The sequence below is a fragment of the Leptinotarsa decemlineata genome, unplaced genomic scaffold (assembly GCF_025532065.1).
Source record: "Leptinotarsa decemlineata unplaced genomic scaffold, Ldec_3_MD MMD2_P_RNA_scaffold_7, whole genome shotgun sequence".
In the NCBI taxonomy this organism is placed as follows: Eukaryota; Metazoa; Arthropoda; class Insecta; order Coleoptera; family Chrysomelidae; genus Leptinotarsa; species Leptinotarsa decemlineata.
In genome coordinates, this window is record NW_027412534.1 from 5,479,550 (window position 1) to 5,493,024 (window position 13,475).

Genomic DNA, 13,475 nt, shown 5'->3' on the forward strand with positions numbered 1-13,475 from the left:
TGTGTAGTTTTTTCTTGTCATAGATATAACAGAACGTGCACAAACAGTAACAATGGAGAAAATATCACTTTAAACTATAATTTTGCGTGAATTTCAACAGAAAAATTCTATGAAATGTGAATACTTGTAAATCATTTTGCTTCATAAACTTATTCTACAAACTTTGAAATGTCATAAAACGTAAGTATTATGTTGTTGCAATTAGTTGCACATGTTGAAGAATGGCGAAAAATAGTTTTTTTATACAAATAATTTCACACTCTATATTCGAAAATGAAGCCTAATAAATAAAACTTAAGTATCGTCAAATATAGTACATACCTTGACCAACAATATTCATAGCAAGTTTTTTCACCAATATGACACAAATTATAAATCAATAAATAAGCAAGCAAATGAGATTTAAGGGCTTCTTCTATGGCTGTTGTTGCAATTGAAATATCCGCTTGTGTTAGTGGTGGAATTATGGATTTTGTATAGTTCTAATCAACAGTTTTAGCTACCGACCAGAAAGATCTAGAACTGTTGGGATTGGCGAGCAATTCATCTCCAAGTCTCTGATTGTGAAGTTCTTGGTTGGTTTCTATTACCTTTCAACCACCTTTCAGAAAATAATTATATTTACTTGTTACCATTTTGTAGAGACATTAGCATATAATGGACCAAAAAACTAAACAATCGCGACAGCTTTGATTATAATGATAAACATTTGAGGAAGTCCAATTTCATGTAGGAAAGTATAGAACCTTATTTGTGACGAATTCATAAAACATATCATCAAAGATATAGGGAAACACGCTTTTTTGTAATATTGCATCTTAATGTAAAAAACAAAACTTACCAATGGGTTAGCTAGGACATTTTAAGGTGGTTTTCCACCAAACGTACTCGCTTGCGACTGCTTTCGTTTTTAAAAACAGAAACAGAAAACTTCATTATGCCTTCTTCAGACGATGTTTGCATAGTGGTCTGTGATTTTGTCATAATTGAATCTTCTGAGCGAAAGGAGAGAAAGCGAACAAAACCAAGATACTCTGTTTGAAAAAATCTGTTTTTTCGTTAATCAGCTGTCGCCTCCATACGAACGACAACTCTCAGAAGTTGAGAAACTTGTGAGAGCTAAGGACTGGATGAGATCATTCTTAAAAAGACGAATAGATTATGCAAAGTATGAAATCATGGCAGATCAACACTTCAAATAAAGTAATTATGTAGTGTACTGAATAGTTGCTCAGTGTTGTTTTCACATAACAAAATGTGTTCACAAAAACAGAGGAAAAACATCGAAACCTTTTGATCTTTCCGCCTGCCGACGGGACATTTCGAAAACATTTGCACACACACAAAGTTTCCTGAATGTTTCTTATTTTGACATCTCAAGTTTTCATTTCGTCGAAATCGACATAGTTGCTGTTTTGTTGTGGTTTTATTCGTTTGGTGGAAGTCCGCCTTCAGATATATGTCTAGTAATATCTTAACTCAGCTGGATTAAATTTTGTTAGTAACAGAATTCTAATAGTTTTCAACTGTACCTATTCCTTCAAATAATTTGAATGATTGTGTCATATAATTATTAATGTGATTTACTATTTTTTTTATTTTATTTTGAGAAATTGAAGTAGTAATTTACTTGCAATGCTTGTGAAAAAGAAATAAGTGAATTTGGTTTATGACTATTAAGACTGCGTCTACCTTTCACGTTTCGTAATCCTTGAATTGAGTTATGATTACAAAAGCTGATGCATTTGCACAAATCTCTAATGATATTAGCAGAGTATGATTACTATCTGCAAATATACCCGTCGTTAAAATGTTCAAATAGATAACATGAAATATTCAGCAAACGACTTCGTGATGGTGAATAAAGGAACGTGCAATTTCCAGGAACAAAATTGAACAAAATTTTGGAAATGCTTGAAAAAATGTACTATGGAAGGTCAGAACTGAAAAAATTTAAAATTGCCCGACCATTCTATAACTTCTCAGGTGATCTTGAAGAAGTTCAACAAAAGATATTTCGGAAAAAAAAAATGTTAAAAGCCATTTGTATAGATGATGATATTTAAAAAAAGGATTCTAAAAATTGCAACCAGAAAATATAAGAGCGCGTCTTGGGTATGACAATCCTTCATCAGGAGTACCTCAGGGGTCGAATCTCGGACTACTTCTGTTCTTATTATTTATTAATTACCTCAGTACTTATGTCAATTGTAATAAGTTATTTTTTGCAGATGATTTGAAAATATATTTACCCGTCGAAACTATCGAAGACTGTAATGAATTGCAACGACAGTTAGAAAATATACAGACTTGGTATGAAGTAAGCAAACTATATCTCAATGCATCCAAATGTTAAGTAGTGTCTTATAGTAGAAAAATGTCAGTCATCGAAAACAATTATTGAGTAGATACCATTTTACTGTCACGAAGTAACTCAATTAAAGATATTGGTGTATATTTTGATCAAAATTTGTCTTTTTCCAACCACAATCGATCGAAAGTAAGTGAAGTATTGAGAGTTTATGGCTTCACAGTTCGCAATTGTAGATCTTTTTCAAACATATCTGCCATCAATGGGGCAGATATGTTTGAAACTTTATGTAGCCTACGTAAGGTCAAAATTAGAATATGGCTCTGTTCTATGGTCTCCATTCTACAATGGCTATAGTACATTAATTAAAAAAGTTCAACGTCGTTTCCTGAAGTTTATTTACTTCAAATCTTATGGTATCTATCCTGATAGAGGTATTCCATATCAATCTCTTACCATAACATACAATATTGAAATTTTTGAATTGCGCAGAAAACTTGCTGGAATAATTTTTCGGTATAAATTACTTCACAACAATGTGGATACTATGGAGGTGTTATCCAATTTGTATCTCAAGTCACCTATCTTTAGCATTTGCAATAATTTCAATTTAATTTCAAATTTGTGTGATATCAATTGTGATTCCCTAAAATATATTGTTGACACTGCATCTCAGTATTTCATGGAAAATTTGTAATTTTCTGGTATAATTTTTTTTCTATTTTATTTTATTATATTACAATATTCATTCATTTTCTCAAATTGTAACTTAGTAATTATTAGGATCGATATTTACTCTTTTTTTAACATACTTAGTTAACCCTGTGAATGGTTTTTAACTGTTGGGTAATAAAGGCTATTATTATTATTATTATTATTATTATTATTATTATAGTGCTCTCAATTCCGTATCTAGCGATAATTTCTCATTCTGAATATTTCCGGAGCGAATGAAAATGTCAGAAATCTGCAAGACTCATAACTAGAAGTTTTTCCCACAATTTTGTCAAATGGCAATGTATCAGGTTGTTTCGAAGGTTTTGTATGTTTTAATGTCAAAAACAAACCAAAAAATTAATCAGGCAATGATATAGTTTTGATGAACACACTGTTCGACGTTGGTTTCTGTTCGGGAAATTTAGGACTTGAAGATGAGCTCCAAAGTTGTCGATCCTCAGTAACCAGGACAAGGATTTGAGGATTCCTATGGGGACTGACCCATCACACACAATCGTCAAAGACAGTGCGTAAAAGTACAAATTCAAATAAATGATCGAACACTCAACAGTTCAGATGATACAGCATTTCTGGGGATAACCATGGATGCATGTCTGACTTGGAGAAAACACTGCTCCCTCGTGGTCAACAAATTGAATTCATTGTATTAGCTTTTCTGAAACCTGAGAAGCATTTTGACAGAACAACAACTATTATTTTTATATCATGCAGAAGTTGCGTCAAGGTTGCGATATGGCATATGTATGTGGGGTAACTCTACATTAGCTTCAGATGTGTTTTTTTTTTAATTTTTTTTTACACAGTAAAGATGCACTTTTTGAAAATTACAAATATTTCCTAATAAATTATAAACATTTAACTAGATAATACATAACATTAAAATGAACAGTTCAAAAATAACTTTACAACACGCTCAAAGGTGCGAACTCGTTTCCTCCTTTTCATAAAAGACGATGTATGCATCTCCACTCACAAGCGATTTTGGTGAAATTGGTGACACTTGTGAATCATTGTATTCGTGCCTCCTGCCATTAAAAGGATGTCTGCAAAATGCTCCATAATGTCCGCTGTATGGTAGACCCACTGTGATTCGAAAGTGCATATAGATTATAGCGACAAGGAGTCACATTATCTGCTGCATAATTGTTCATATCTAATGCATCTAGAGGAAATTCGATGGCAACATTTCACATGCCTCTTAATCTTTCTGTTAGAGAAAATCATTTAAAATGAATAACTAAAATATGGAAAAACTTATGGATTGATAGAGACTTTGTGTATTTCCTTCTTTCTTTGCAACTTGAACACATCGGTTTTTCATGTCCTTCCAAAGTTTCCTCTCTTGTGAAGAAATCCAAGCACTGTGATAAATTCGATTGGTCAGTTCTTTGTGGTATGGGGAGTGACAAATCCCAGAAAGGATCGAAGGTTACACATGAGTCTCCACAATGTGTGTACTTCATCGTGGATTTTATTTGACTAACGAAATTATCTACAATCTTAGAGTTATATGTACTCAAATAAATTAGCCATTACTCTTGTACTTTTTCGCTGTCGCTCAATTTTTCGTCAATCTCCGTTAAGGAAATGTTCATCTATTTCGAACTTTCCAAAGAGTTTCTTGCTTCCTTCGGAGTTTGAAGATCATCAGTGTTATTATTAGATTGACTGGTGCCTCAGCTATACTTGTTTCCTCATAAGTCAGTTATGCATGTATGGCAATACAGTCGATCATCACCTGTTAAAAATTCCACTTTCAGATGATTTAACAATAACCTTTGCACGGACTGGTTATTAGTCATATTAGGAAAAGTTAGATGAAGTTCCAGAAATTCACGGTACTTCTTGAAATTTACCACAAAGTAAACAAGTGAGGCTTTTTCCAGCAAAAGATTTATAAACACAAGACGAAGTGGATGTACGGAATCGTTCAATCCAGAGCGGTCAGAAGTATTGATTTTGCTATTGTTTTGCTCACGAAGAGTATCCAACAAGAACTGATTCGTAAGGAAGAACATGTTTCACAGAATCTCCATAAGAACCAGTTCTCAAGCTGCGATCGATCCTTTCAAGTAAAGAAGGGTTTCGTAGAGGGATCGATTCGTCTTTTGTTTCATGAAGCTCTTCCTTTAAAAGGGAACCAGAACTACGAGGACTGCAACTCAAACGGCAAAAGTAGTTTTTTTACTACTCATAGTAGGATTTCATTCAGTGTTCCTTGTGTTCAGGAAAACGCATCACAGCTCTGTGAGTGACATTGTTTTTGTTGATATTATATAGTTCCAAATTGACTTAATCAAAAACATTAGAGAACTTTTGAAGATTGTCAATAAAATTTTCGAATTTCAAGAAAATACAACTATTATAGTAATGTATTCAATTTGAATTTTATTGATCCTGAAACATTATAGAATCTTATATGAATTATTGAGTATTTGAATAATCAATTTATTGAATGCAATTCACAAAACTATTTATTCAGCGTAGTGAAAATATAGAAATCCATTTCAATATAACATTATTATTACGCCGTTGAAAAATCACAAGTTCTGTATACTTGATTTTATGACTGTCGCATATGATGTGAATTTTAATGACCTGGTAAGAATATTCAAGGTATGAATCGAAGTTAACTAAATCTGTCTGTATATTATATTCATACGAGTAAAAAGCTAAAGATCCACAACCAGGTCATCTCGCAACGTCTTCACTATCCTCTCTGATAGCGGGGGGACAAAATTATGGAGATGGTACTCCATTCTTATATAAGACATACCAACGCGGAACTGCACTACGTGAGGAACTTTGAAATCAGTGCGTCCGTTTGAAAAAAAGGTAAGAGAGTGAATACTCACAAATATTTTTTGTGTTACTAGTGTGTTAGTTTTGTGTTACTGTTCTGAAAAGTAAACAATATATTGGTAGTGATTGAGGTGGACGTGTCAAAATAATTGTAAAAACGCGTATAAATGAAAACTTTTTCTAGATTATTATTTGAAGAATCTATCGAGTTTAAATCATAGAAAGTATATGAAGTGCAGTAAAATTTAATTCATTGTGTAAAACTTTCAACTGCAAGTGTTGAATATGGTTTATAAAAAGAAACTGGCAAAATATTGTCAGAGTAATGTTAAGACATTTCATAGAAGCATAATTCAATTCTTTTCTCAATATCTATTTATCAATGCAAGAAATATGAATGATGTTATCAATTGATGTACTCTAACCCATATTTGACAGTTGAAAACTAGACTAGACCTGAAGAAGCATGAACATGAATAAGTATTACGTTTGTACATAAGATTCAAAAAAATAGATTTCAACCACTTAATATTGAAAATGGCCGGAATGATTATCTGTTCAAAACCAATATTCATCAGATGGATTTCATTCGGTGATGATTCCATTATTTTCAGTTATATTTGAGTCTTTGGTGAACTCTTTTTCCACAAATCAGCCAATTTTTCAGGAATATATATTTCACTGTAGTTCTCACCATTTTCTATAAATATTAATTTCAAATGTTTTTTTGTGTAATCGGCATCAACTGCTCATCGTTTCATATAGTTTTTATTACTAAATTTTGTAAATCAATCAAATGGCGTAGTTATTTATAATGAGGAATGGTGAAATTAGTTTCGTTTGGAAAATTTGTTTATCCTATTCTTGACTAACTGCAATATTACATGATTGAAAAAAGTAATTCAAAATACCTCTGACAATTCATTAATATCAATTATAGTAACCAAAATTTGGACAAACAATAAATCAAACTTATCAAATTCTTTATGTGGAGTATTTTCAAACTTCACCGTATGAGACATATTACATCATTTTTTGATACTACTACAGTAGTAGGTAACTATAGTTGCTTTCTTCCCAGTATTTTACAAATTAATCTTCATTACCAGCATCACAATGACTTTTTTGTTATACGTCATACTTGACTGAGATGATAGTGTTGACGACTACTCAATCAAACTTCTATATTCATGCAAACAAAATGTTCAACTGTGGTTGAAATCAAATTTGTAATTGCTAGTATGAAAGACTCATTCAAAATACTGGAAAATTCTGAAGATATGTAGATTATTCAAATTTTTTAAAACCTATTTATAGATGTTCAAACCATAGCAAGATTAGTGTTGTTCTAAACCTTTCAATTATCAGGAATGGAAGAAGCGTTCACTTGCTGAGTTGGATAACTTCTCAGAACTACTGAACTGACATTTGTATACATTGAGAAGTTGAATTGAATTCCAAGAAATCTGTATAAATAATTTAAAATTCAGCTGTGAAACAATGACTATACAAAAACTGATTTTTTACCTTATTTTGAAGCATAATAATGCACAGACTCATTTTCGTCACGAAAAAGGAGTTTGAACTTCAACCTACGTTTAAATAGTGGAGGGTCGACTCCAACTTTTTGTCACTTCTTATTCAAACGAATATTGTTACAGATTGGAAATTATCAACTGTTCAAGAAGTGTTTTATTTTTGGTTTTCCTCAAAGATAGCAAATGAAGAAAAAAACAAAGCTTTCATATCACATGATTATCAAAGATACCGAATCAAATATTTTCTTTCATTTGATAGGCTAATCCAATCACGGAATCATCATCATTTTAAAAAAATTGAAAGTACAAAAGTAAAAATCCTAACATCATTCTGATATAAAAACCATAATTTGTTGAATGACGTATTGAGATAAATTATTTACGTACTAGTGAACAAGGAATTAAAAAAAATTAAAAGTAAAAAAAATAGCAAGAGTCGAAAAAGACTGGCAGATTTCTTATAAGATGTGATATTTTCGAAAATAAAATTTCAAAAGATCAAATCCTCAGGTGTAGTTTGTGAAAATTCGAAATTTCTGTTCATCAATATTTTTTTGATAATGTCTGACCATATAAATTAATCAACAAAAAGAATTAAATTTTGAATGATTTGTAAGAATCATCTCCGTAATATCTCTTTCGAAAATCATATTGAATATCATATCTTATATTTATTGAGTTTTTCAGCGCATAATAAAGTATTGATGGAGCCTATAAATTCATTTTGTTATTGTTTGTGATATTTGCTGGTTGATACCAAAATTCATAGACCTTCAAGAACATTATAATTCATTCAATTCCCTATTACTTTGAAAATGTGATTGACACTATTACAGAATTGTCGAAAAAATGAAGAATCCTACAAGTCGATTAAAAATTACATTCACCATTGTTTTGTCCATTGTATTTCGCACAAATGATTGTTATTAATTTACTCATTGAAACAAAGCCAACTCTAGCTTATCGTCTAAGATTCATTTTATTACATGAAAAAATTGCACCTACATTTCTGTACCAATGACTTACTGGTTGAAAATTCCGTTATACGTCACACCCTTTTTTTTCCAGAACTGAATATGAAATCCTTCCTTTGTATCGCATTTCTTCTCGTCGCTCTAACAGCTGCTTTTCCACAAAAAGAAGGAAGTGCTTATACACAAGAAGCCATCAGACAAGCCCAAAATACTCTGCTGATTCCCAAAGATGCCCAGATCCAAAAAGTGAGTTTGTGAATGAATAAAATGATCTATTCAGAAAATACGTCAAATAATGATGGCATTCCACAATACTAAAAGAATATTAAAATAACTCACCACTGACCCCACTTTCAATTAATTTCATGACAAAAAAATTTGAAGTTAGTATTCATGAAGATGTGAAATATTTTCTCAGATGATGTGAAAGTTTTCCATATTTGAAATGAGGTATATAATTTAGAAAACTGTTGTGAGCTGTTGGGTCGTGAAGTCGTAAGACTTCATAAGGTACAATTGCATATAAAACTTTCTTTTGTTCAAATATGGCAACTCACTATCAAAGTGATTTCTCTATTCAAATATTGACCTTATTGAATATTATTCATGCCAGTACATGCCAGTGAGTAATGTTGAATTCGGGCCTCCAGTTTTTTTACCTAAGATATATTTTATTTTTCAAATGTTGAACTGATAATTTCATTTCCTTTCTTCAAGGTTCAAGAAGGCATCGAAATCGGTGCATACGAAGGCATTCCCGGAAATCAAAAGATAGATCTCTTCTCTATTCTCGGAGACCAGTTTCCTCATGAAGTAGTTAACAATCTACAGTCGCAAATCGACCAGGTTGGCAGAAATTAACTCGTACTGTGGATTCAAAATAATTATTCATTAGAAAAAATGTGATCTTCCTACCTTCTCGTTTTCTTCTAAATTATGTTACTAACAATTTAAGTTCCAGTTTATTGCTAATTTTATTTTCCACTCTTACCTTTGTCTTCATTATTATTTTTGGAAAATTGTTTCATTATTCGTATTTCACTGTATAATGTTTGAGAGATACACACTTTTCCTGTAACAGCGAATCTCGTTAGACGTTTTTTATGTATCATTTTGGTTGACATCAAATCTTATTGAAAGCAATTGAACCAAAATAATACACAACTCTCGCTCTTATATATTATAACATTTTTCAGTCCCATGCACGTTTCTTTACTTTTTCACATTTATTCAAACCTTTCATCGCACTCTATGCTTTTTTGCTTATCCTATACACCCTTTATTTTCTATTTACTTTAGTTATTCTAGTCTTGACATTCAATCTCGAACCGTTTTAATTTATGCCTTAAACCAAATCGAAATTCACAATGATTAGGTTTGAGAATTAAGTACCAATCAATATTCAGACAGTGATAAGATCGCAATCTGAATATTTGACAGAGTAAATGATTTTCACTGAAGACTCAGTATGATTTTGAATGTGTTATAGTAACATGTGTAGTATTTGGATTCGACGGTTTTTTCTTTTCACTTGTTTGTTTCTGAATGTACAAACTATGTAGTTTATTTAGACTCCCAATCCTGACATTCTTCCCCGCTGAAGTGCCAATTGTTCTTCATGAAAATCTATGTAGTTTATTTTTATATAATTTTGTACATACAATGAAAATAAATTTTTCTTTTTATAAGGACTATTCATTACACTATCATTCTTTTCCTGTTATTGATATTATATATTAATTTGCTTATGTTTAATCAGAATGTTTTCAGAATGAATTCGCAGTCACTGAATTAATTTTTGATAGAAAATGAGATTCTCAATATTCTATTTTTCACTCATTTATCCAACATCATTTTTCTACTGACCATTTCACCAGTACTATGAAAAATCATATGAGGAATTCTCCTGGATTCATGGAAAAATTCCCAACCAAGATTTTTATCTAAATATAACTTCACAATTGCAAACTAGCAATTTCTAGAGTGATCAAACTGTTGAACATCACAAAATTCAGCACAGAATATACTACACAGAATATACTATATTCTGCATAGAATTTATTTCATAAAACATTGTTACCAGTAAATCTGATTTGCGAAATCAGAGAAAGTGTTTGCTCATCTTTTCTAATTAATAATAAAGGACATTGTTGCATAACTGAACAATGGACGAGTATATTTTTCAACCCATTGAATTTTTACCTATGAACTTTCTGATAATATATTATCTATAGATGAATAAAGTTAATTCATATGACCGATCTTAAAATGAAGAAGATATATAGTTCTGAAATGATATACTATAACTTTCGAATTTCGACAGTGTAAAAATCTCCAAAACAAAAACATCTATCTATTTCGTTGGCATTCGCCTCATTTATTCAATTGAGTAATCGACATGAGTAATAAGAATAAGACAGGCAACAAAACATTCAATAGATTAATAATGAATCAGTAGCAACTTTTATCATTTTCAGTAACCTAGGTGTTATGTAAGAATTTCTTTCAATCTTCTTTCACACGGTAGCCACATATTACCATAACCAATTAGATCATGCAATGGAATTGTAATAACGAATGAAGACTAAAAGGGAGGTGAAAGTGGAACTCAGTCGTCGTCCTTGGTCGCTATTAAGAATATGGGAACTTTCTCCTGTAACACATTGTGAGACCAATTTCTTTTTTTTTTGAAGAGCAGTGGCAGCGAAACTTTTTGACTTAGGTTCGAAGTTGAACAGTACTTTTGCTTAAACCTGTTAACAGTTTTCTCGTAGTCGTAATGCAATGAACAATTAATGTTTTGGAAAACGAATACTTTGAAAAGAGATATTTTTGAGAGAAAACTTGTTTGCGTTTATATTTCTCAATCAATATACAGGTTGTCAATTTGAAAACTTTTCACTCTTAATAACTTCCTTTCAGTAAACAGTATGAGGAATCGAAAAAACAGGTCGATTTTATTGTCGAAGTGGACACTGTCAAGGACTATTTGTAGCCGTTGTGGTTCAACCCTCTAGGAGAGGGGTAGATGTTACCCTTAGAATTTTGAACGGGAAGGAGGGGTCAAGTAGCACATCATTTTGATTGCCGTTCAATTCTGCTTCCAATGGTACCCTGACTTATTATTTGTTAATGAGCATTTTTCAAATATAGCGTTCTAAACTAACAGAAGTAATCATCAGTACGCCTATTCTGAGATGCATGGTTTGACCAGAATTGGTAAGAATATTAGATGACACGTGTTTCGACACGTGTTTCGATCATCTTCAAGAGGAAGATTAAACTAGAAACTATCGCGAAGCTAACGCTATTTTTGCTATATAGATATACCCTTCAGGTAAACCGTACAGGTGTACCACCCATACAGATATACCACCCTAAATTGATTTTAGAATTATGCCTTATCTATTATTTTACAATATATGTTCAAATGTTATATAGCTGTATGTAAAACAATTTTCAGCTATATAAAAGTTAATTTCACAATATTGCCTATATAAATTTATTTTTGCAATGAGTCCTTATGTAGCAATCAGTAAACCCAACAATATTATTTCAACAAGTTATATAGTATGATGCTATATGGTATAGGTCCGTCATCGCTATTCATATTATTATTGTGTTAACTTATTTCCACACTCTCATAGGCATCTAGTTGCCTGTTGTTGTTAACTTGTCTAACTAATCTGATGATGTCAGGACAGTTCACATCATTGTGGACAGCACAAACGTGCTGGGTTGAATTTTTTAGTGCATCGTCTTTTGACTTTCCCTCTAACACCTGATATGTTCACAAAAGAAAAACGTGCAATACAGAAAATAGCAGCCACTAACGGTTTCTCGAGGGGTATTGTAGATGACATAATAAGAAAGAAAAAGTTTGGGTTAGGAATGAACGAAATCTCGACTTTCAGAAAGGACGAAAACCAAGATAAATACATCTCAGTTCCATACCAACAATAAACGAAGAACTTTGAAAAGATTTTCGAAGAACTAGGTATGAAGATGGTTTTTAAAACAAGTCATAGACTACAGAGCCTTTTGGGTAGTCCAAAAGACAAAGTCGAGAATTCGAAAAAGTCTGGAATTTACGAAATTGAATGTAAGGACTGCGATGCAAAATATTATGGACAGACAAAAAGATCTATTGAAGTAAGATATATAGAACACATAGCAAACTTTAAATATAGAAGACCTGAAAAATCAGTAGTCGCCCATCATATTTTGCAACAAAACCATTCCATAGACTTCAGTTCATTAAGATAAGTTAGACAAGTTAACAACAACAGGCAACTAGATGCCTATGAGAGTTCGAAAATAAGTGAACACAATGATATTATGAATAACGATGACGGACCTATACCAAATAGCATATTATATAGCTTGTTAATATAATATTGTTGGGTTTACTGATTACTACATAAGGACACATTGCAGAAATAAATTTAGATAGGCAATATTGTGACATTAATTTTTATATAGCTGAAAATTGTTTTATATACAGCTATCACATTTGAACATATATTGTAAAATAATAGATAAGGCAAAATTGTGATATTGTATGGGTGGTAGATAAGGCAAAATTGTGAAATTAATTTAGGGTGGTATACCTGTATGGGTGGTACACCTGTAGGGTTTAGCTGTAAGGTATATCTAAATAGCATAAATAGCTTTAGCTTCGCGATAGTTTCTAGTTTAATCTTCCTCTTGAAGATGATCACTTGGTGATCGAAACACGTGTCGAGGTGTTGAAAATAGTGATTTGGTGTTGGGAACAAACTCCAGTAATATTCAAATTGATCTACATCAAAAAGTAGTCTGATAGTAACACGTAGACGGTAGTGAAGTTTTGTTCAATAAATGCTGAATTTTTAATTCTCATCTCAGAAAGTGTACATACAGCCGTCCTTTTTTGCTACTTTTGCTTTGAAAAATGTTTGTTTACAGGCAAAAAATTGGTTTGCAAATTTGAACGATGTGGTACTATTGTAAATGCATTTCTACCTATTGGGCTGTTTAGTAATTACTTTAATAAGTGCATAACAGTGTGAAAATGGTTCACATTCTTCAAGATAGAATTGAAATTATTGTAACTCATGGGAAAGTTGGAAA

At 31.7% G+C, this 13,475-nt stretch overlaps 1 protein-coding gene across 1 annotated transcript; it reads left to right on the forward strand.

Annotated features, from left to right (window-relative positions):
• Window positions 1-5,726: 5,726 nt before the first annotated feature.
• Window positions 5,727-10,052, forward strand: LOC141480343 (uncharacterized). The gene is made up of 3 exons (XM_074170262.1): window positions 5,727-5,884; window positions 8,458-8,609; window positions 9,081-10,052. The coding sequence occupies exons 2-3, from the start codon at window positions 8,466-8,468 to the stop codon at window positions 9,222-9,224; spliced, it is 288 nt and encodes a 95-aa protein (XP_074026363.1). The 5' UTR covers window positions 5,727-5,884; window positions 8,458-8,465; the 3' UTR covers window positions 9,225-10,052.
• Window positions 10,053-13,475: the final 3,423 nt, after the last annotated feature.

Coding starts and splice junctions, on each gene's coding strand:
- LOC141480343 (XM_074170262.1), top strand. CDS start 8,466: ATGAAATCCTTCCTTTGTATCGCATTTCTTCTCGTCGCTCTAACAGCT. Junction 8,610..9,080: donor AAGATGCCCAGATCCAAAAA/GTGAGTTTGTGA, acceptor CCTTTCTTCAAG/GTTCAAGAAGGCATCGAAAT.